General features: G+C 39.3%; 1 protein-coding gene and 1 long non-coding RNA gene across 4 annotated transcripts in view; one reads left to right on the forward strand and one right to left on the reverse strand.

The window, feature by feature from the left end:
* LOC127978676 (semaphorin-6D) overlaps positions 1-23954 on the reverse strand; it is a 276967-nt gene that overhangs the window by 244443 nt on the left and 8570 nt on the right. The window contains exons 1-16 of one of the 3 annotated variants that reach the window (XM_052583524.1): positions 18203-18341; positions 17823-17887; positions 15280-15409; positions 14553-14667; positions 14407-14464; positions 13459-13515; positions 13235-13336; positions 13075-13165; positions 12858-12983; positions 12689-12777; positions 12398-12615; positions 12129-12260; positions 11870-12001; positions 11267-11431; positions 11070-11190; positions 4301-4634 (exon numbers count right to left, since the gene is read on the reverse strand). In XM_052583524.1, the coding sequence (XP_052439484.1) occupies positions 4599-4634; positions 11070-11190; positions 11267-11431; positions 11870-12001; positions 12129-12260; positions 12398-12615; positions 12689-12777; positions 12858-12983; positions 13075-13165; positions 13235-13336; positions 13459-13515; positions 14407-14464; positions 14553-14667; positions 15280-15409 (1572 nt within the window). In that variant the 5' untranslated portion in view covers positions 17823-17887; positions 18203-18341 and the 3' untranslated portion in view covers positions 4301-4598. Of the gene's footprint in view, positions 1-4300; positions 4635-11069; positions 11191-11266; positions 11432-11869; positions 12002-12128; positions 12261-12397; positions 12616-12688; positions 12778-12857; positions 12984-13074; positions 13166-13234; positions 13337-13458; positions 13516-14406; positions 14465-14552; positions 14668-15279; positions 15410-17822; positions 17888-18202; positions 18342-23954 lie in introns of those variants that run through there. The other 2 variants (XM_052583525.1, XM_052583526.1) reach the window with 2 other exon arrangements.
* On the forward strand, positions 5565-13816 carry LOC127978701 (uncharacterized). The gene is made up of 3 exons (XR_008158601.1): positions 5565-7634; positions 10748-11203; positions 12337-13816. It is a non-coding gene; the product is annotated as an uncharacterized LOC127978701 (long non-coding RNA).

Below are 23954 nucleotides of genomic sequence, written 5' to 3' on the forward strand. Positions count from 1 at the left end.
AGCCAGTACAGCAGGAGAAGTAGCGAATAGCCAATCGCTGGCCTCGTTTTGTCACGTGTTTACTGAACTGCGTCTGTGCAGCGTTCAGCGAGATGGAGACAGACGGCAGTGGAGTAAGCTTGAAAAAGAAAAAGAAAAAAGCGGAAGATTAAACTAATCGAACGAAGTCATCAAGTGTGTGGGAGTACTTTACTTTGGGCCTTAAAAACAGAAGAGTAACCTGTAAACTCTGCACTACTGAACTGTTTAAAACTATTATTTGTGCAGATTCTCCTGTACATGTTTGCAAATGTTTAGTCGTAAGAGCTAATAACATTGCTTTTTAACAGTTAACATTTAAAGCTTTACAAACATGTTCTGTGATCAGTTTGTCGTTTACAAGTTCATAATTTAGTCTTGCAGCCTAATTATGACTGAATGAGAGAGTTAAATGTATTTGAAATACACTTTTTCCCTAAGTATTCACTGCTCTTTTTCACACAGCAGGTTTTTTTGTGTCAAATAGTTTTTTTTTCCTGGACAACCTTCTGATGGATTTTACTTTAAAACGTGAGTTCCATTCAGGTTTCATGCCACTGGCACTTTATTCAAAGGATTGTTTACAATTTCACACCATAAGCTATAAAGTGGTTTCCCAGGAAAAAAGTGTGTTTACAGGAAAAAAATTATAAAATGCAATGTACTGCAATTTTTAAATATAAGTACATAGATTAATTGTAAAAATAATCAACAGATTAATCGATTATCAAAATAATCGTTAGTTGCAGCCCTAGAACTTTCTTTAATGTTCCCATTATTGTGCTTCTATGCGTTATGGTCTATACAAACAAAGTTAAACAAAGTAATTTTTAAACACTATTTTGATTGAGGCAGACCAGCACAAACTGAATATTGTATATCACAAGGATTTCTGAAATAAGTAACAAAACACCTGAATAATATATTCAGAATCAAAATTAAAGTGGCTTCTGCATCATAAAAGCTGTTGTGTTGAGCCCTTAACAATGTTCCTTTCACAACTCAAGTATGAAAATTATCAACAATGTACAACATAACACAAAACATTTTGAAATAAATAAATGAAAGCAATCTGAATTATTCAGAATCAATTTCGAGAAACATACATATACACTCCTGAACAAAATCTTAAAGAGCCAGTAAGATGAAAATTCTAAGCTTCCTGTCACTGTTTATAAGTCCTGTACATTAGGTTTAAATCCATCCAAGGTTAAAAAACATTGTCATTTTGTCAAAATATCATTTTAAAATTACCTCAATTCTCAGAGATCCCCAAACGGTTCACGCGAAGCTGTTCAAAAGATTCAGTTTCCTTAAACCCCACCTTAGGGGCAGGTCAGAGGTCAGTTTCTCTCAAGACGGTAGGCGGAGCTTATTATGCAAAGTGTTCCTAGTGACGTACATAGAGATGGGCAAAAGATTTGAAATCTATAATGACTCGTTTCAGCGATTCAGAGTCGACTCCTTACTTTAGAAGCCAATAACTTTATAAATCGTGTACTTTTTGGTTTAATTACTTTGCACATTGTTTACACTGATGGACCGCTACATCATACACTGTAATACAGGTCATTTTTGATTTCCCATCTGTGTGGCTCTTTAAGACCAGGGGATGCTTGCACATTTTACACATTTCCCAATAGTGGATCATAACCGGGTTGTAAGTGCTGCTTCAAAATGCCAAAAGAAGAAACCGGATCAAGAGACAAAAAATAGAGAGTAGGCAATTTATTGAAAACTGCATTTAAAGTCAAACAGGCTGTTCATCGGCTGATCAAAAGTTTAAGACCATAGCCATAAAAAGGTCAAATCTGCACCAAAATATGGCTTTCATGTCATTATTTTTCAAGCAGTCATACTGTCTAGATCTCCTGATGGCAAAGGCAAAAAGCTTTCTCTCTTTGAACGTGGCAGGATTGTTGAGCTGCACAAGCAAGGTCTCACACAACACGCCATCGCTGACGAGGTTGGACTCAGTAAGACAGTCATTTTACATTTCTTAAAAAATCCTGAGAGTTATGGGACAAAGTCAAGTGGTAGAGCCAAAAATATTTCACCTGCACTGAGCCGCAGGAGCAGACGGGTCGTCCATGAAGACACAGGTCGATCCTCCACCCAAATTAAGGCCCTTACTGATGCTGACTGCAGCCCAATAACCATAAGACGTCATCTGCTAGAGAAGGCCTTCAAGAACAAAAAACATCTTCAACGGCCACGTCTCCTCCCACGACACAAATGTAACTTTACATTAGCCTAAAAAGTGCACGCATCTGTTTAGTTGTTGAATATACTTGATGCTGCTAAAAGGCACATCGTTAAAACACAAAATACGACTTCACATATCACACAGAAACGCATGTGGAAAACGTAATTAGAAGTAGCTACCAAATTAGTTTAAAATGCCTATCCATATACAGCTATGATTCGCGAATCCCAAACTGACTCAAATGATTCGCGATCCCCAAACTGATTCAAATGATTCGCGAACCCGCTCCGAACTCTCGATCGGACTCAAATGATTCACGAACCCGTCCGAACTCTCGAACTGACTCAAATGATTCGCGAACCCGTCCGAACTCTCGAACTGACTCAAATGATTCACGAACCCGTCCGAACTCTCGATCGGACTCAAATGATTCACGAACCCGTCCGAACTCTCGAACTGATTCAAATGATTCGCGAACCCGTCCGAACTCTCGAACTGACTCAAATGATTCGCGAACCCGTCCGAACTCTCGAACTGATTCAAATGATTCGCGAACCCGTCCGAACTCTCGAACTGACTCAAATGATTCGCGAACCCGTCCGAACTCTCGAACTGACTCAAATGATTCGCGAACCCGTCCGAACTCTCGAACTGATTCAAATGATTCACGAACCCGTCCGAACTCTCGAACTGACTCAAATGTTTCGCGAACCCGTCCGAACTCTCGAACTGATTCAAATGATTCGCGTGCCGCTCCGAACTCCCGAACTGACTCAAATGATTCGCGATCCCCAAACTGACTCAAATGATTCGCGAACCCCAAACTGACTTATGTTATGGTATTATTCATATTATACATATAATTTTATGCTATTATAAATCTATTATATCACATACCGGTATGTTATTGTACTGTTGTACTCGCTTTTCATATCATTCACTTTACTTTAAAGGGTTAGTTCGCCCCAAAAATGAAAATTGTCATTAATAACTCACCCTTATGCTGTTCCAAACATGTGAGGCCTCCGTTTATCTTCAGAACACAGTTTAAGATATTTTAGATTTAATCCGAGAGCTCTCAGTCCCTCCATTGAAGCTGTGTGTACGGTCTACTGTCCATGTCCAGAAAGGTAAGAAACACATCATCAAAGTAGTCCATGTGACATCAGAGGGTCCGGTAGAATATTCTGAAGCATCCAAAATACATTTTGGTCCAAAAATAGCAAATCAACGACTTTATTCAGCATTGTCTTCTCTTCCGTGTCTGTTGTGAGCGAGAGTTCAAAACAAAGCAGCTGGATTTCCGGTTTCCGTTTTTTTTTTAGTTATTTCTGCCCAGATTTTATTTTTGTCAGCATTTGTAATGCTTTGAAAATAGCTGGACTTTATTATTTTCCACCTCCTCTAAAAGAACTGCAATTTCATGCTTTGAAAAATGGCAAGAAGACATAAATAGGAAAAAATTAGCAAAATAAGCAATCCACAACAGTACATCACAGTTTTTCAAAACCCATCTTTTTTCAGTTGTGGTTAAGTAGCCTATCAATATTACATAAGAAATAGTATTTATCTGAAATTGTGAAATTATTGACATTGGGATCAGAAAAGAGCACATTTTTAACTCCGTGTGTGTATAATGTATTGCAGAACAAACAAATGATTCGTTATTACTCAACTCCTACATAAAGTCATTTCAAAAGCGTAATTCGAGTCGAAGAAAAGATAAAATAAAACCAAATTACTGTAGGTGGCGGTATGTGCTCATGTCTCCAGTCAGCCGTTAGATCGAAGAAGAAGAAGAACGACGGCTCAAATCAACGTAGTCTGAACTATTGATCTGCGACACAGGTACGATGGTTTTGGGAAACGCTCATGACTAGGTCGTTCGTTTTCATAACGATGCAATGACTTATGGTGGTTAATCTGCGAGCTACGTCGTTGTATGGGAAACGCACCCCAGAGCAAGTTTGCGAATCATTTGATTTAGATCCACACTTCGGAGCGGGTTTGGGTTTTACTTTTCTAATACAAATAAAAACAATCTACCTTTTTATAGTTGAATTAATAAAGTTATGATCAATTCAATTCAAGTTTATTTGTATAGCGCTTTTTACAATACAAATCGTTACAAAGTAACTTTACAGAAAATTATGTTTCTACAATATTTAGTAATAACTTCTAAGTGGTGACTGTCAGTTTGTGCACGTATGACAGGATTTGTAGAAAAATTTATACAAGTCCTAGTCAGCCAGATGATGAACATTATTAATATTATTAATAATGAATATATGATGCAGTCACACTTGTAGCAGTATTAGTTAGTTCTGTTGTTGATTCAGGGTTAGCATCATCTGGGGTCCTCTGAGGGTCAGCATCATCTCTTCTCAGGTGTTCTGGATCCAGACTGGAGCTTGTGGCAAAACATAAAAACAAATAGAGACATCATTAGCATCTTGAGGACAAAAAATTAGATTACTAACTTTTTAAGACTAGTCTAAACAGTTTCAGCTATCGGCCCCAGATCAGAAATGACTTTCCACAAATCATTATTCAGATTCAGACGACTTCTGTATTTCGATCAAACCTTCGGTGTAGATTCACAAATCATTAGCTGTGGTTCACTAAAAACCTCAAAGGCATCAGAGCTGAAGTGGAGAGAAAAAATCTTGTCTTTAGGAAATTGTATTTTTCCACATGTATCTTGCCATTCTTTTCCCGTCTTCCACTGATGATTCAAATTCAATTCAGTTCTAATGAGCTGATGATCTGAACCAGGGGCGTTCTTCGTTCAGTGCTTATTACATCCGAGATCAAATGACACTTCCAAGATGATATCATCGTGCTAATCATGATCCGGCTAATTGGGTTCTTCGAACACACCTGTTGTATTAGTATCATTTGCTTTAGATCGGCTCTTCGGAGCGAGTTTGTGTTTTACTTTTCTAATACAAATAAAATCAATCTACCTTTTTATAGGGTAGATTTTATCATTTGTATGGAGGATTGAATTTGGTGAATTTAATTTATTTACAATTATGTTTAGACCATAATTTTTTTTTCCCAGGTAGGAAATATATTGCAGTAATTTTTTGTTAATTAATGTATTTATTTTTGCATTGTTAATACCAATTAAATGACATGGAAATAATATTACAGTCCAAAAAAAAGCCATAATGAAGCTTCATTTTCTGTATACAAGCTATCATTTATTTCTGGATTTGGCATAAATGACTTAAGTAAAATAAACATAATTTTTCTTTTGCAAGTTTTTGGACATTTCTAAAGTAAAGGTTAAATATGGAAATTAAATTAAATTAAATCTATTGCAATTCTACTGCAATTAGGGAAGCTATGACATCTCTCGACCAATATCTTTATGTTGTTCTGCTGTTTTGTATTCATCTGCTTCTTCCATTTGCTCTTTTTACATTGACTATCACTCTATACAGACAAATACAATCACAAACAACAGACATTTCTTTATTTATTACACTATATACTGATGCACTGAACATTCACTTTAATGTTATATGAGATGACTGGATGCTTTAAACTGATTTACTATTGAACTGCCAGCAACTGAACTGCAGCTCAAACTATTTCAAATATAGTCAATTAAGCTACAAACTCAGTCATAGTTGGTACAATATTAATTTTAATGATATTCTGGTCGGGTAGGTTGAAATAAAGATGCCAATTAAACCTTTGTAATTTATATCGTACTAGACACAGTTTTGAAATACATAGCCTACACTTTATCGTCTGAATAACTGTTTCGAAGATGACGCACGAGCTCAGTCTGCACGAAGAGATGGAGGCAAGAGAAAGGTGAAGACTGGGGAGCAACGGCGCCGTTTCTGGTAAAACGTGATTTTGACGACTTCATTAGGTTTTGTTTTATACAAAACAAGTTTGAAAATTTACGTTTTGTATAAATTGTATCTTAATTTTGATCAATGCTAAACTGAGGATCACTTATCATTGTGTAATGGCTACAAACACTACAGTATTTATGGTAGTGCTGTTTGGTAGAGAGAGTACGGTAGTTTACGTGTCCTTTATGGGATGGCATTAGCTTTGGAGTAATGGCAGGTGCATGCTGATTACCAGATGGGTGGTGGTGGTGATTTCTGTCTTAGAGACTGCAATGATGGTTTGTGCCAGCTTCGGAAAACAGTTGTCGTAGCTGTTGTTTTAACAGTGTGATATTGTGTATAATAATGGTTTGTGGCAAAGTTGGAAAACTCTTGTCTAGCTGGTACTCGGTCTGTGATGTATATATGGTTGAAGTGTGTGTTTGATATTGCGCTGTATTGGAGTGTGTATTCATGTTATTTGATGTACGGTGTTTTTAGAAATGATTTTGAAATGTTTTAGCACAATAAGGAAGGTGTCTTTCTGGCTCTATTAGAAGAAGGTGATTGGTCACTGTCGATGTCCTGTTCAAGCCCCGCTCTGTTTGCGCACACACACACACACACACACACACACACACACACACCATGAAAACACAGACAGGAAGTTTAGTTTGGGCTAACTGAGGCTCCATGTGATGTTTCTCTCACTTGAACCCTGGAGTCAGGTCAGCACAGCGTCCCGTCTGCAGCCAGATGCATTATGGGTCGTGTGTGTGGAGACAGCATCTGAGCAGGAACTCAGAGATGGATGATGGACAATACGTTTCTGTCTGAAGTTTATGTGAAATAATACAGAGATAATGGACAGCAGGTCTGTCGTTAACTGCACACACACACCGTTACGACCCTGTGTTCTACTTGCTCGCCTGCAGGCGGCGGTGTTCTTCCAGGAGAGCTTGGGAGATCACACACCCCTGTTACCTCATCACCACTTAATTATGGAGAGGATAAAACCTTGGACTCAACCACTCCTCTTCACTTCGTCCAGGGGATCGACACCCTCTGGAGAAGTCATACCAGCCTTTTCTCCTCCCCATCAGGATTATGATTTTCCCCTTTTGATTTTGATCCCTAAACTTCGTTATATTTAGTTATTTGTGTTTTTGAAGACTAATAAAATCTTGCAAGTGATTTCTTCAGTGTACTTTACGTACGGTCGAAACGAGCTGGCCGTGACATAAATTGGGGGCTCGTCCAACGTAGGAAACGTTGGTAAGTATGGGCTGTATGCGACTGTTTTTGTGAATGGTTACCTTTTATAAATGAGAATCTTGGTGAGTTAGTGTTTCCAGCTGGATTGTGAATACAATCCTTCCAACGGAGCACTGTTTGTTGTTTTGTTTTCTTATTTTGCCTTTCTTTGTTTTTGGAGGTTATCCTGGGTGGAGATTAACTCTCTGTAGGGGGTACGCTTCCGGACCTTCAGTTTGACTGATTGTCGCAGAGCTCAGCGTTTAATGCCGCCCCGAGCCCGGTACATCTCTGAAGACCAGGTAGGATTTAGTTAGTGTTTTCTGAGTTAGGAGCTGGGGCCCGTTCTTCGTACGTCGCTAACTCAGTTAGCTGGATTTGATTGTTGATGATTTGGCGTGATCTTGGATCGTTTGGTTCTTCGAAGCTCTGGGCTGATCATGGTTTCGAGTATCGATACATATCCCCTTACATATACATATCCCCTTTTAAGACAACACATGAACGCGCAATTATCTCAGATAACTCAATCCAGCGATACTAATCATACACAACAGGTGTGTTCGAAGAACCCAATTAGCTGGATCATGATTAGCACGATGATATCATCCTGGATGTGTCACTTGATCTCGGATGTAACAAGCGACATACGAAGAACAGGCCCCTGGAGTTTTCTCATATTGTAAACGGTAAATCCATTCTACAAAAATAAATAAAAGTAAATCGTTGTGTTTGTGTGTATAGTGCTGTGTTTTGACTTGTGGGAAGTTTTTGTGAATGAGCATAGGTTGCGTAATACGGTGACGTAGTTTTTTGAAGTGGCTTATGAGAGTTGTAAACAGCGTCTCACGTGTTAGCTAGTAGTTTCGTTTGTGTTATTGTGCGTATACAAATACAAACAAAATGTCTTCGGTGATCGAAGATTTCTTTGCGTGTCCATCAGAAGCTTTGCTTGAGAGTTGTACAAAGGAGCAGTTAGTGCAAATCGCCGAACGCTTCAGTATCGATCTTACTTCTCAGGAAAAGAGGCTGAAGGAAACTATTGTGACTACTTTGAAGCGGTCACTTGTTGATAGAGGAGTTATAGAGGTAAGCACTGAGTTAATTACTCCCAGTGAATCGGTTGTGTCTACTCCTGCTGAGGTTTATAGTGAAGGTGAGACAAAATATCCAGAATTATCTTTGCACGAGAAGCAATTGTGTTTAGATGCCGCAAAAATTTGTGCTGAACGCAACGGTCGCGCTATGAAAGAACGAGCGGTAGAAAGATAATCTGAAGAGAGAAAATTAGATCATCAGTTAGCTATGCGAAGACTGGAGCTTGAGTTAGTGAAGGAACGAGAAGAGGACGTTTCAGATAAAAAAGTTGGAATTAGCAGCAAAGTCAGCTGAAGTCTCACAAGCGAATGTGCCTCCTGTTCTACAACAGCAAGTGAATGCAGGTGAACTTGTGTTTGACGTTCACAGAAATATGAGATTAGTGCCGCCATTTTCTGAAAAGGAAGTGGATAAATATTTCTATCACTTTGGACGTGTTGCTTTATCCGTGAAATGGCCGAAAAGCTTTTGGACTTTATTGTTACAGTGTGTGTTCACAGGTAAAGCTCAGGAAGTTTATTCTGCACTCTCACTGGAACAGAGTGGTGAGTATGAGGTTGTGAAATCTGCTGTGTTACATGCATATGAACTCGTGCCTGAGGCATATCATCAAAAATGTAGGAATTTGAGTAAAGCTGATGAATGTACTCATGTTGAATTTGCAAGAGCAAAAGATAAGTTATTTGATCGGTGGTGCACTTCAATGAAAGTTACAACTAAGGAGGAATTAAGAGAATTAGTGCTCTTAGAGGAGTTTAAACATTGTGTTCCTCATGCTGTAGCTACACATCTCACTGAACACAAGGTGAATACACTTTCTGAAGCTGCTATCATGGCTGATGAATTTGTGTTCATTCAGTTCAGTCGGTCTTAAAACCAACGATATGAGTACGTCTAAGTTTTGCTTTCAACCTAAGACAAAGTCTCCTGTGATGAGTAGGAATATTAGGGCGACAGTTGCTGAATATGCTAGTAAACCTGTACACTCACGAGACATGGTTTGCTTTTATTGTAAAAAGCCTGGTCATAAAATATCTGACTGTCTTATTCTCAAGAAGAAAGAGAGATTGTTGAATTGTTAGTTTCTACCTCACCATTCACTGTTGACACTCGTGATGAGAGAGCTCGTCATTTATCTAGTTCTAGTGATAAATCTGTTGATCAGTGTCTAACTTCCTCCGTTGATTTATTTATTTAAAAAGTTGAGTAAGTCTCAAATACAAATGCAACAACATGCTGACAGAAAAGCTAAGTTAAGGGAGTTTCAGGTGGGTGATGAAGTATTGGCTTTGCTGCCTCTACCTGTCAACCCATTTCAGGCTAAATTTACAGCTCCCTACAGTGTAGTTAAACGTCTTTCTGATAATAATTATGTGGTGAATACTCCTGACCGGAGGAAAAAAGTACAAGTCTGTCACAGTAACCTGTTGAAATTGTATATAGCTCCTGTTTGTTCTGTTACTGTTAATGTGGTAAACTCTTGTGACTTTTCAGAATCCTCTCCTCTCTTTTGCAGTACGAGGGGGGATTCTTTAGAGAATGCTGAGGAGTTTTCTTTCTCAAGGGAAAGTGGACGGGCGACTTAAAAACTCTGAGATTCTTCTTAACCTGTCCTCTCATCTTTCTTATTTGACAGAGAAAGGGAGGAGTGATGTCACTGAGTTGGTGATGTCATTTCCCTCTCTCTTCCTTGACGTTCCTGGTCGTACTTCTGTCATAGAACATGATATCTACGTAGAAACCTCGTGTCCAGTTAAACAGAACGCCTATCGAGTCAGTCCTTTTAAAAGGGATTTGCTGAAACAAGAGGTGAACTATCTGCTTGCTCATAATCTGGCTGAATCTAGTTTCAGTTCGTGGAGTTCTCCTTGTGTTTTAGTAAATAAACCCGATGGCTCATATCGATTCTGCACAGATTATCGAAAACTTAACTCCGTGACAAAGCCGGACTGTTTTCCTTTACCTCGAGTTGATGACTGCGTCGATCATGTTGGCTCTGCCTGTTACGTTAGCAAATTCGACCTCTTAAAGGGGTATTGGCAGGTGCCTTTGACTAGTCGTGCTAAGGATTTATCTGCCTATTATTATGGGCCTTTCCATCTCGAGATTAAACATATTAGAGGAAAAGATAAGGTAATAGCTGACACACTTCCTAGAGCGTAACATAATTTCCGTGTCCGTTCCTTTTTCTTTGCATCTCTAGGGCCCAGAGGTGTTGTAGAATGAAGAGAAGACGACGTTCCTTTGGATCAACAGAACTTTTAATGTGTTCGTTCTGGGTAGTGTTTAACTGTCTTTCCTTTGTTTTTGTTTTTAGATTTGTTGCCGAATCTTTATTTTAGGAGGGAGGTGTTACGACCCTGCGTTCTACTTGCTCGCCTGCAGGTGGCGGTGTTCTTCCAGGGAGATCGCACACCCCTGTTACCTGATCACCACTTAATTATGGAGAAGTCACTTGTTTTGCGAACCTTTATTTGTTTACAGTCCATACCAGCCTTTTCTCCTCCCCATCAGGATTATGATTTTTTTTTATTTTGATCCCTAGACTTCGCTATATTAAGTTATTTGTGTTTTTGAAGACTAATAAAATCTTGCAAGTCATTTCTTCGGTGTACTTGTATAGCTTGTGTACGTGTCACCTCCTGCAGCTGGTGTGTCGAGCGCAGAGGAACTCTGATGATGCAGCTGGAGAACGCCACAAACAGAGCGTGATGCTCCTGATCCAGCTCCAGACCCAACACCCTCCGCTCTCCGGGACACCTGCAACAACACGGTGAGCCTTAGACCAGATCAGCTGCGTGACAGGAAGTGCGAGCGCTGCTGCGGTGACGCTCACTGTGTGTGGTTGAACATGCTGATGTCCTCCAGCAGTCTGGAGCTGTTCTCTCGCGAGCTGATCAGGATCTTCAGCACACGGCCGTCTTCAGAGCCCAGAAACACAACACTGCTGTTCTGATGAGGACCAGCCGCTGTATCCACCACTATCTGAGTCAGCCTATACCTGCAGAGAGCAAACAACAGTGTGACAGAGTGTGTGTGTGTGTGTGTTTGTCTGTGTGTGAGTGTGTACGTGTGTCTGAGTGAGTGTGATTGTGTGTACGTGAGTGTGATCGTGTGTACGTGTGAGAGTGTACGTGTGTGTGTAAGTGTGTGTGTATGTCTGAGTGTGTCTGTGAGAGTGTGTCTGTCTGAGTGTGATTGTGTGTACGTGTGTGTGAGAGTGTGTGTGTGTGTCTGAGTGTGAGCGAGTGTCAGTGTGCGTGTGATTGTGTGTGTGTACGTGTGTGTGTGTGTGTCTGAGTGTGAGCGAGTGTGTGTATGTGAGTGTGTCTGAGTGTGATTGTGTGTGTGTGTGTGAGAGCGTGAGTGTGTGTGTGTGTCTGAGTGTACGAGTGTGTGTGTGTACGTGAGTGTGTGTGAGTGTGTGTGAGTGTGGTACCTGCTGGTGATCAGCGGTTGGCTGTTGATTGATGACACAGTCTCGTCCATCAGTGGATGTTTCTCAATGAATGAAAGCATAGAGTCTGGATGATGGAAATAGGCTGAACCTTCAGGTGCACATGAACCTGGACTGAACACACACACACACACACACACCACAGAACTAGTCTTTCTTTAGTTTACTTGTACAGTTATGATCAACTTTTAGTATTAGTTTATTTAAATCTTGGCAACTAGCCTGTGTGAGTGTGTTTTACCGTGGTTTGGGCACGTGTTCCTCAGGCACCGTTGTCCACACTGCATCACTCTTCTTCTGCTCCTTAAACTTCCCCTTAAACACTTGATCGATGTCATCCAGATAAAACCCGCACACCGCTGAGCCGGGAATGCTGGGACACACAGACACGGACTGATCAAGCATGTTTAATTTGGAATTTTTTTTAAACTGTATTTGCATCTCCACAGATATGAATTGATTTTCATGGTTCCGTTCTTAACTGAGTGTGAATGGGGCGTGAGCGTGCACCTGTTGTTCTGTGTGGTGAAGACCCCGAGCACAGCGGGCCGCTGGTTGATCTGCAGCACACTGGTGAGAGACTGCAGCACGTACAAGTAGAAGAAGGTGTCTCCAGGAACAGAGCAGTCCAGACGTGCCTTCACAAACGACGTCCACTGACCATGCAACACCCTTCTGGAGCCGCCCTTGTCGTTCTTACACACACGTGCCACACGGGAATACACCACCTACAGCACGAGGAGTCAGCACCAGCTGTTGGGATCTCACTGTATAACAGAACTGAGAGTCTGAATCTGTTACCCTCCCAGCGCCCGTGTGCTCCACCGCCGTCTCACTGAAGAACACATACACGTACTGGCCGTGCTCCACAGCATGCACGAAGTCAGGCTCTGAAGAGACAACAGTAAGTCAGTGCAATTCCAGCGTTTACATTTATCTGAGCTACAACACTCGTGATCTGAGGAAGCACCTCTGAGCCATTTGGGGTCGTGTCTGACGGTGCGCAGAAGGGGGAGCTCGTCTGTTCCCCAACTCCTGTAGATCAAAGCGTCACTCGCCTGGAAGTCCGCCACTGTGGCCGAATAGAAATGACCACCTGAGACACAGAGACGCAAGTTCAATGAAAGAGTCACTCAAACCCGTGTGTTTTTTAGCGTCATTACTGGTGGTGTGTTTCCGCATCTCACCTGCAAACAGTCCCACGCTGGAGTGGCCAGACTGGAAGGGACACAGGCCCTGACCCCACAGCTCCTGACCGACCTGCTCCAGCGAACTCAACTAAACACAGACAGCAGCAGCGTGAGAAACCCTGCATCAGCGTGAGGCTCAGATCTGTCGCTCACTCACTCTGTAGTTCCTGCAGACCGGCTTCAGAGCGTTCGTTCCACACACAAACAGAGTCTCGTTGTCACGCCGCACAAGAACCTTGATGTAGTTATAGCATTCATCCTGAAAAACAAGACAGTTGGGATGACTGAAAAGCGATCGTAAATGGTCTGAGGAGAGGGAAGTGAATATAAGCAGCTGAGCAGTGTTCCTTCTCATCTCAGATCTGCTCTGGAGACACTCACGCTGTTTCTTGCTCGTATGGCACACATCTCCAGGTTTGAAGATCTCCACGTCAGGATCTGAGAACACAGATCACCATGAGCTTTTCACACAAATTCTGTTTGTTATAATGGTTCAACTAAAGGGAACGATTCAATCAAAAAAATCTACAACAACAAAAAAAATGTATTACCTGAAATCATAAAATGTAACAGAGTTAATTTTCAGGCCACTATGAAATCCATTTGATGGTTTCTTTTATTTATTTTTTTAATGTTTTTTCATTTCCCTGGACTACGTTTTGATCAGTGATTTAATTTTAGTCATCTAATATCATGTATGATTAACTGAAATCATGAAAATTACACAATTTAACAACTTTTAGGGCCCTTGGAAATCCATTTTTTCCTTTAAATTCTGTTTTTTAATTCATTTTATCAGAATAATTCATAGTCATGTAAAGTATAATATTCAAAAAGCATGCCTAATCAACAGTGTGTGTGTGTGTGTGAGATTGTGTGCATGTGTGTGTACACACACTCACACACAAATATCATTTTAACTAATTCATTTTTATTATTAATCCACAGAAATGTTGTTTACCAAATGTATTACAGTAGCAATCACATTAAGGTATGAAATATTGATAATTTAATTAATCTTATGATAAAATCTAATTTAATACAAATGTATCCTTTCAATTGCAGGTTTATTTTTACAATTAAAACACAGATTCAGATTATTTTATTTAATGCCATGTCAGCAGTCAAAGCTATTTTTGTATTTCAAAAATACAAATATCATATAAATACAATAAAAAACAAAACAACACAGCAAGTCATATTATATAAGATTTTTTAAGTTAACAAATGATAAAAAAATCCAAAACCTTTTCAGGCATAATCTCATTAAATATGTCTTAAAACACAGAAGTTGAGATATTTTGTGTATGATGATTGTTATATGCATACCTGCTGTGGGATGATCTTATGGACTGCAGTAGTGAGATTGACAACATATATATGGTCTCTAAACAGAAGAAAGAGTCACAATGTCTTCTCCTGCAGTCTAATAGCAGCAGGTGTCTTTGTGAACAGACTGATCTTGGACTGAATACCTGGCAGCGATGTACAGCATGTGCTGAATCCGGATCATGCGCTGATAGTTCAGACCCAGACGCTCCGAGTCATTATTAAACACCAGACCCTGGAAACTGGGAGACTGCTGGGAATCTGTGGAGCAGAAGAAGCAGAATTAAACCAGCAGGTACAAATGCAAGCAGAGTTACCTGATGCTCTATGTTTATAGGAACAGACAGGATTCAGAGCTATTACAGTTCACAAAATACTAGAGATGTACCGATCGACTCACGTTTTAGATACAATTTCCACACAAGAAATTGAAACAAAAATGAATAAAACTATATAAACAACAAAAACCTGAAAGAACAAGACAGCGGAATAGCTATAATATATATATGAATAAACTTAATTACATTAAAATACATGAAAACAAACTATAATAGAATCTCAATTTTGCTAAAATAACACTGGCTGGAATACACTACATGACTTTTAAAATATGAACAGATTTTAAAACACCAGGCATCACTTTCTGACAACACTTTCAAAACTAAAAAGTTAAATAAAATTATTATTATTATTTTTAGGATCAATGAGTTTGAATGAGTTGGAACATTGTGGTCAAGTTTTGCATTATATGTCTTAAAACCCTATCAATAATAATAATAATCCTGCAGACGACTGATAACAAGAGCGATTCGATTCGTCTGCTCTCTATCCAACACACCTACTCACTGAGATCCTGTCAGTCATGTGACTCACCCTCCAGACGCTCCACACTGATTGGCTGCAGGTCGATGGGGAAGGGCGTGGCCACAGCGATGGCTGGGAGGAGCCAGGCTAAAGAGACCATCGCCATGACGACAGAGTCCCACCATGCCCTGTCAATCATCTGCACAGGAGAAAAAAAAAGAGACGGATGACATCACTGAGAAGATATTACAAGTTTTTGTCAGTTTGAGTTTGAGCACATTATAATCATTATAAGGCTTGGGTTAAGGTTGCCTATCTTCAAAAGCAGAAGAATAACATAAAAGGAATAGTTATAACACTTTCTGTATAGATTAATTCCTTTGTTTATCCATTCTATCTGATTATTAAACAGACTTCTATCCGTGTTTGACGATGACAGTAAATGAGGGAGAATGTGAGCTGTGTGCACTACAGAAATATTGGCCATTCAAATGATTCGCGATCACGCTACGAACTCTCCAACTGATTCAAATGATTCGCGATCCCGCTCCGAACTCTCGAACTGATTCAAATGATTCGCGATCCCGCTCCGAACTCTCGAACTGATTCAAATGATTCGCGATTCCACTCCGAACTCCCGAACTGATTCAAATGATTCGCGATCCCGCTCCGAACCATAGACAGTAAAAGAAATGGACACAGCGACCCCATTGGAACTCAATTGAGACAAGTGAAGCCCAGTTTTAGCGTTTTTTAGCACTTCCGTTTCTGACGCACAGACTCAAACGAAGCTTGACGATGTCAGCAACCTGTCTGACAGATGTAAATCTCCTAAGTGGCTGTGCGTGCAAACTGCCATCGTTAATCTTGCAGAGACGGCGAGCTTGAGCGGGGAGTTCTTTGGCGTGAGTGAGCAGGAGTAAGTATTCTGATTAATTATTTTGTATAGTATTTTAAAATGTAACGCCAGTACGCCATATTAAGTTAATTTGCTGCGAGCTTCTCCTCCTGTCTGTACGGTAATGCGACAGAGAGTCGAGTGGTTATGACGCAATCGTTAGCCTATTTTTTACAAAAACTGTTTATACGGGGCCATAATGTAACATAGAAGGTAATGGAGCCCTTTATACATTGTCGTGTATCTTTAGAAATAAATAATGGACAAACAGAGTCTTTAAACGCCTCAGATGTAAAGTTATTCGCTGTCAAAGTGACGCCAAAATGAATGGGAGTCAATGGGAATGCTAACACAAGTGAAGTTCTGCTAAAAGATGGCAGCCCCCACTCGACTTCAACTTCCGGTCGAGTTCCTTGCCCCTTGCTCCGAACTCTCGAACTGATTCAAATTATTCGCGATCCCACTGCGAACGCTCGGAACTCTCGCGCCGTCAAAATAAAAGTCCCACCTCGAACACATCAGCCAAGCTGAAAAACTATGCCAATATTTGAAAAATGGAAGATATCGGCCCATATATATTGTCGACCACTAGGCAAGGCAAGTTTATTTATATCGCACATTTCATACACAATGGTAATTCAAAGTGCTTTACATAAAAGAAAGTAAAATAATCATGAAGAAAAATAATAACAAAAATAAAACAAGCAATTTAAAAACTTTTAAAATGATTAAAACATTTACAAACAGTTAGAAAATGATTTTACATAAAAAAATAAAATAAAACAGTGAAAATATAGTGCAATCTGTTCGGACATTGCACAGTGCTCATTCAATAAATGCACAGCTAAACAGATGAGTTTTGAGTCTAGATTTAAATGTGACTAGTGTTTTAGCACATCTGATCTCTTCTGGAAGCTGATTCCAGCTGCGGGCAGCATAGTAACTAAAGGAGGACTCCCCTTGTTTTGTGTGAACCCTTGGTATTTCTAACTGACTCGATCCTAGTGATCTGAGTGCTCTGTTAGGTTTATATTCAGTGAACATATCTGAAATATATTTCGGTCCTAGGTCATTTAGTGACTTATATACGAGTAAAAGTACTTTAAAATCAATCCTAAATGTAACTGGAAGCCAGTGTAAGGACCTGAGGACTTGTGTGATATGCTCAGATCTTCTGGTTCTGGATGAGCTGCAGCTGTCTAATGGTCTTTTTGGGAAGGCCAGTGAGGAGCCCATTACAATAGTCCACCCTGCTGGTGATAAAGGCATGAACAAGTTTCTCCCAGTCTTGGCTGGAAACAAAACCTCTAAAATCATTACTCTTGGTAATATTTCTGTCGAGCTGGATGGAAACATTTGACAAACGAGTGTTTTTGAGCTCCTCTACAGGTGCTCAGAGCTCCAGGACATCGACCTTTCTGGTTTACAGAGCAACTTCTGCTAATGCTTCGGGTCAATGTCCTGCTGGACGACAGAAGTCCCAGCGCTCCTGCTATTTACAGCAGGCATTCCTGAAGCATTTACCAATTATATTAAAATGTACATTTTATAGCTTTTTATAGTTTGTATTCAGAAAAAGCTTCTCTCTAAACCAAACTGACCAGGAGGAATCAAAACCTGTTTTGTCATGTTTAAAATGCAAAGTTTCTATGACTAAAGTACGTCCTGGTCCAGCTGGCCTCACTGTTTATGTAATTTCATGAACTATACTCACTTTTTGGGTGTTTTTCTCCTGACTGGTGGTCTCTGGCTGATGTAGAGGCTGTTTTGGCAGATTTTCTGAGGGCAGATGGTCAGACATGAGCACAGGATTAATACATTTACTCTCCGTTTCCTCCTGAAACAACCGCAACAGTTTTCCTCCGTCTCTGAGTCGTGTTTCTGATAAATGTTTCTGTGAAATCTTTGTCTTTATCTGTGAACTGTTTCTGTGCGTCTGACGGTTTAACGGACGCAGTTTGAAAAGATTTTGAAACTCTTGTGGCGCGATTAATAACATCGTGCGGTCGCGTTCAATATAAGTAACATAAGTAGTTTTAAACGTCTATATCCAACAGATTCACCGCAAACTTACACAACAACGCAGAAACGTACCTGTATTGCTTCAAAAACCATCTGATTTAATATTTTCTGTGTTTTCTTCAAAACTGAGCGTCAGAGAGCACCGACCTCCTGGAGAATTCAGAATCAAGGTAATCTGGCTGAGGGAAAGGGGGCGGGGTCAAAGATACAAGAGACACGCCTCCCTCATGTGGATATGCGTGTTCAGGCCAATCAGAGACAGCAGGGCGGATTCTTTACTCCGCACATCCAATCAAAACAGATGTGGCGGATTATGGATTTTTTTTTTCTTATTAAAAATAGTGAAAGTAATTCACAACACTCATAGAAAAAAGGGTTAATTAGGGTTATATGTAGAACCATAGGGTTCTTTACTCAACTCCAAAGAACCTTTTATGCTAAAAAGGTTCTATAAGAAAGAACTTTTGGCACAAAGGTTCTTTAGGCTATTATTCATTAATATATTACATTATTCTGCAACATTTTTTATTTTTAATTAAATTATTGTTTTTAGTAATATCACATTTTAATCATGCTGTTTTTTGGAGAAAAACTGAAATGGCACTCTTCGTGTGATATTGATTAACTACATAAAATGATATAAATATATACATTTTCTAACCCCCATATCTAGAATTTTGTGATCATTCACATGCATTCATAAATGCATTTGAATACACCGAATAATGCAGTGAAAGAACGCACTCAAAATGCACACGTGCACTAGTATGACTTCATCATGTAACTTTACATTAGCCTAGATGCGTGCACTTTTTAAAAACAACATTGGGAACTAGCAGTTTCTGTAGATGAATACGGGAAACAATGGGAATTGCTCAAATATGAAATCAGAAAATATGCCATTAGTTTCAGCAAGGACTTAACTAAAAGAAAAAGAGCAAGAATAGAATTGTTAATCAAAGGTATCTCAGACATCATTCTAAATTCAACAGATAATGAACAATCTTTGCAGTTAGACTGCTTTCAAACAGAATTGGATGACATTTATAAGGAAAAAGCTAAAGGGGCATTCATACGATCAAGACTAAAATGGTTTGAAGAAGGAGAGAAAAACAGCAAATATTTCTTTGGCATTGAAAAAAAAAAATATGGAAAGAAGTTCGTTAACTAAACTAAAAGTAGGAAGTTCCATAACAGAAGATTATAATACTATATCCAAGTTTGTGTCCGTATATTATGCTAATCTTCACAAGATGGACATATGTACTGAGTCATCTGTTATTTTTAATTCACTTGTTGATGTCAAGAAAGCAAGCACCACCTTCAGAGAGGAATGTGATGAATTGTTATCTATCGAGGAAATAAAATGGGGAATAAAACATCTTAAACTCAACAAATCACCAGGAAATGATGGCCTTACAGGGGAATTTTACCAAGCATTTTTTGAAGAAACATCCAAATTTCTTTTGGCAGTATATAATGAAGCCTTGAGTGATGAAGAATAACCCCATTCAATGAAGCAAGGACTAATAACGTTAGTCCCAAAACCTAAGTTCTCAAAAGTATCAGGATTAAAACTAAACGTAAAAAAATTTGAAATTTGCCCCTAAAAAACAGCAGCCAGTCTGAAAAATGTAATATCCCGCTCAAAAACACTATAACTTTTCTTGGTATTAAAATATCAAGAAATCCTAGAGAAACTCTCATCTCTAGATGTTCCAAAATCCACTTGTTCCCAATTAGATCAAATTCTCTTCAAATTTATATGGAAGAATAAGCCTGACAAGGTTAAAAGGTCTGTTCTTTCAAACCCTCTGGCTGAAGGTGGTCTGAATGTACTGACATTTACTTCATTTAACCAAATTATAAAAATCAACTGGATTAAAAGATTCCTCAAGAGTCCAAACAGTGGAATATTATTCCAAATAGCTTATTTGAAACTATTGGTGGTCTAAACTTTCTATTGATATGTCCTTTTTCAGTAGGAAAACTCCCTGTGAAATTAAGCAATTTCCATAAACAAACCTTGTTATGTTGGAATCTTATCTTTAAACACAATTTCTCCCCTCACAACTGTATTCTTTGGAACAATGCATATATACTACACAAAAACAAAACACTCTTTCTGAATAATTGGTTTATAAGTAATCTGTATACAGTAAACAATCTGCTAAATACAAAAAATGAATCACCAGTATATTATTGTAAATAAAATCAAATAAGTTTTATTCAAAATTGTTCACAGATATTACCCTTCAAAAGCAAACATCTGTACTTTTTTTCCAACTGTGTGTAACTTTTGTACATTCTGTGGCTGTGAAGGAGAAACCATTGAGCATGTTTTTGTTGATTGTCTCCTTGTAGCTTCCTTTGGGTCCCATTTACAAAGATTTATTTCCCAAAAGATAAAATAGAATATTTCTCTAAGTAAATTTGAAATACTTCTTATAGTCACTAAGCCAAAGTTATCAGCCAATGAAAAATATATAATGAACTTAATTATTATTTTAGCTAAATATTATCTGCAGAAAATGATTTGGCAAATAAGCAAACCCTCCTTTTACTATTTCAGAATTACAGACCTTAAAAAATATTGGAACAGCATTGAAAATTAAAAAAAGAACAACAAATTAAACAAAACAATCAAATTATTTCGGATCTTTTCCTGTCTCTTATTTTGTTCACCTTGTTAAGATCAGATTTATGAAGCTGTATATTGATTCAATTCTGTTTACGTCTTAAAATTGTACATTGACAAAATGTTAATAAAATGTATTTTAAAAAAATAAAAATAAATGAAAACTCCCGAACTGACTCAAATGATTCGCGAACCCGCTACGAACTCCCGAACTGATTCTAATGATTCGCAATCACGCTCCGAACTCCCTAACTGACTCAAATGATTCGCGACCCCAAACTAACTCAAATGATTCGCGAACCCGCTACGAACTCCCGAAATGACTCTAATGATTCACGCTCCGAACTCCAAAACTGTCTCAAATGATTCGCGAACCCGCTTTGAACTCCCGAACTGATCCAAATGATTCGCGAACACCAAACTGACTCAAATAATTCGCAAACACCAAATTGACTCAAATGATTCGCGAACCCGCTCCGAACTCCCGAACTGACTCAAATGATTCACGCTCCGAACTCCCGAACTGACTCAAATGATTCACGCTCCGAACTCCCGAACTGACTAAAATGATTACACACTAGGGCTGGGCGATATGGCCTAAAAATAAAATCTCCGATTTTATTTTTTTTTTATTCGATTTCCGATTTTTTTCCGATTTTCCCCCCTACTTAAGGAAAGCAATAAGTACAAACAGCTGTTACTACACAGAACCGTTTGTTAACTGAGAAGATGTGCGAAAATGAAGTGGATTTGCGCATCTTCTCAGTTATGGCTCCTTGTAGTAACAGCTGCTCGGTGTGAAATCACGCACCTGAGGGAATTTACCGCCGATTAGAAAACCGGCTTTACTGACGAGATGCGCATTAACGATCGGCCGATCGTGATCGGAGCAGCCCTAATCAAAAGCAAGACAAATGTAACCCCCATTTTCATATTCGGCTGGTGCTGCTGCTTTTGACTGCGTGGGGTCTCTTGCTCCACGTCGGTCGCAGCAAACCCATACCAGTTCCAAACAACAGATGATTTTATTCCTTTCTTGGGAACAAACTTCCAACTCTCACCAGATATCCATGTTGTCGCTTGCTGTTTCGTGTGTGCTATGATGTTGTTGTTGTTGTCGCTTGCCATACTGCCATGTGAAACTAACGCTACAGAAGCTCCGGGGAGCCAAAAATGTGCCATTACACAAAAACTCGATTTACTTATTTTTTAAATCGCCTGTAACAAAAACATTCGAATTAATTCATTCAATCGATTTTTCGCCCAGGCCTATTACACACACACACACACACACATACGTTGTTGTACTCGTAACACACACACACACTCAGTAGCATTAAAGCGTGTCACAATAATAATAATCCTCATTTGATGGTAAAGACATCATCCCTCCATCTGCTCTTTATTCCCACATCCTGCTTCAGGCCTATCGTGACCTCACAGACACAAATACCTCTAGGGTTCAGAGTCCTTGAATATTTATTCCAAACGTGGTTTTTCTTCCATTTTCTACAAGCAACTGAGCAGTAACACACTCCAAGTAAAGATTTTGGATTTTTTTAGTCTCAGTGGAGTGGAAATTTGAATTTTGAAATGTACAGTTTTTATTACAATCCACTCTTATCTCAAAAGGAAAAAGTCAGTATCAATACTTGCATTCTGTTCTGTAAATATGCAGTGAAGATCATGCATGTTTATGTATTTATGAGTGTGTGTGTGTGTGTGTGTGTGTGTGTGTGTGTGTGTGTGTGTGTGTGTATGTGTGTGTGTGTTGCCCTCTACAGGACACACACCAAGCAAAACTATTTCATTAATATTGCATAAGGAAAAAAAAAAAGAAAGACAAAAAAAATCATTGGATGATGGCACTGAATGCCAAGACTGAGGGTTTGATTTCCATGAAATACATTAAACTTAATAAAACAAATGCTTTGTATGTAATGCAAGTGTCTTTTGATAAAAGCATCTGCTAAAGGCATGAATGTAAACCACATATAGTATATAATAATCTAAATATGCCATTAGAAGCTGTATGCGCATTATGAATTATGTAATCAAATTACTTTTTTCAAGTCACTGGTAAAGCAACGCAATACTTTTACATTTTACTACTCAGAACTTCCCAGTAACCACATAACAACTACTCAGAACACCCCAGCAACTGCATAGCAACTACTCAGAACACCCAGCCACCACATAGTAAATACTCAGAACACCTAGCAACCGCATATCAACTACCCAGAACACCCAGCAACCGCATAGCAACTACTTTCAACAACCTGGCAACCGTTCATTAAATTGAACAAATTATATTCCAGATCACTTCAATCTGAATTCACCTGGCAACCACATAGCAACTACTCGGAACACCCCAGCAACCGCATAGCAACTACTCAGAACACCCCAGCAACCACATAGCAACTACTTTAGAACACCTAGCAACCACATAGCAACTACTCAGAACACCCCAGCAACCACATAGCAACTACTTTAGGACACCCCAGCAACAACAAAACAACTTCTCAGAACACCACAGCAACCGCATAGCAACTACTCAGAACATCCAAGCAACCGCATAGCAACTACTTTAAAACACCCAGCAACCACATAGCAACTATTCAGAACACTTAGCAACCGCATAGCAACTACCCAGAACACCCAGCAATCACATAGCAACTACTCAGAACACCCCAGCAACCGCATAGCAACTACTTTCAACAACCTGGCAACCGTTCATTAAATTGAACAAATTATATTCCAGATCACTTCAATCTGAATTCACCTGGCAACCACATAGCAACTATTCAGAACACCCCAGCAACCGCATAGCAACTACTCAGAACACCCCAGCAACCGCATAGCAACTACTTTCAACAACCTGGCAACCGTTCATTAAATTGAACAAATTATATTCCAGATCACTTCAATCTGAATTCACCTGGCAACCGCATAGCAACTACTCAGAACACCCCAGCAACCGCATAGCAACTACTTTCAACAACCTGGCAACCGTTCATTAAATTGAACAAATTATATTCCAGATCACTTCAATCTGAATTCACCTGGCAACCACATAGCAACTACTCAGAACACCCCAGCAACCGCATAGCAACTACTCAGAACACCCCAGCAACCACATAGCATCTACTCAGAACACCCGCAGCAACCACATAGCAACTACATTAG

The sequence above is a fragment of the Carassius gibelio genome, chromosome B19 (assembly GCF_023724105.1).
Source record: "Carassius gibelio isolate Cgi1373 ecotype wild population from Czech Republic chromosome B19, carGib1.2-hapl.c, whole genome shotgun sequence".
Taxonomy (NCBI): Eukaryota; Metazoa; Chordata; class Actinopteri; order Cypriniformes; family Cyprinidae; genus Carassius; species Carassius gibelio.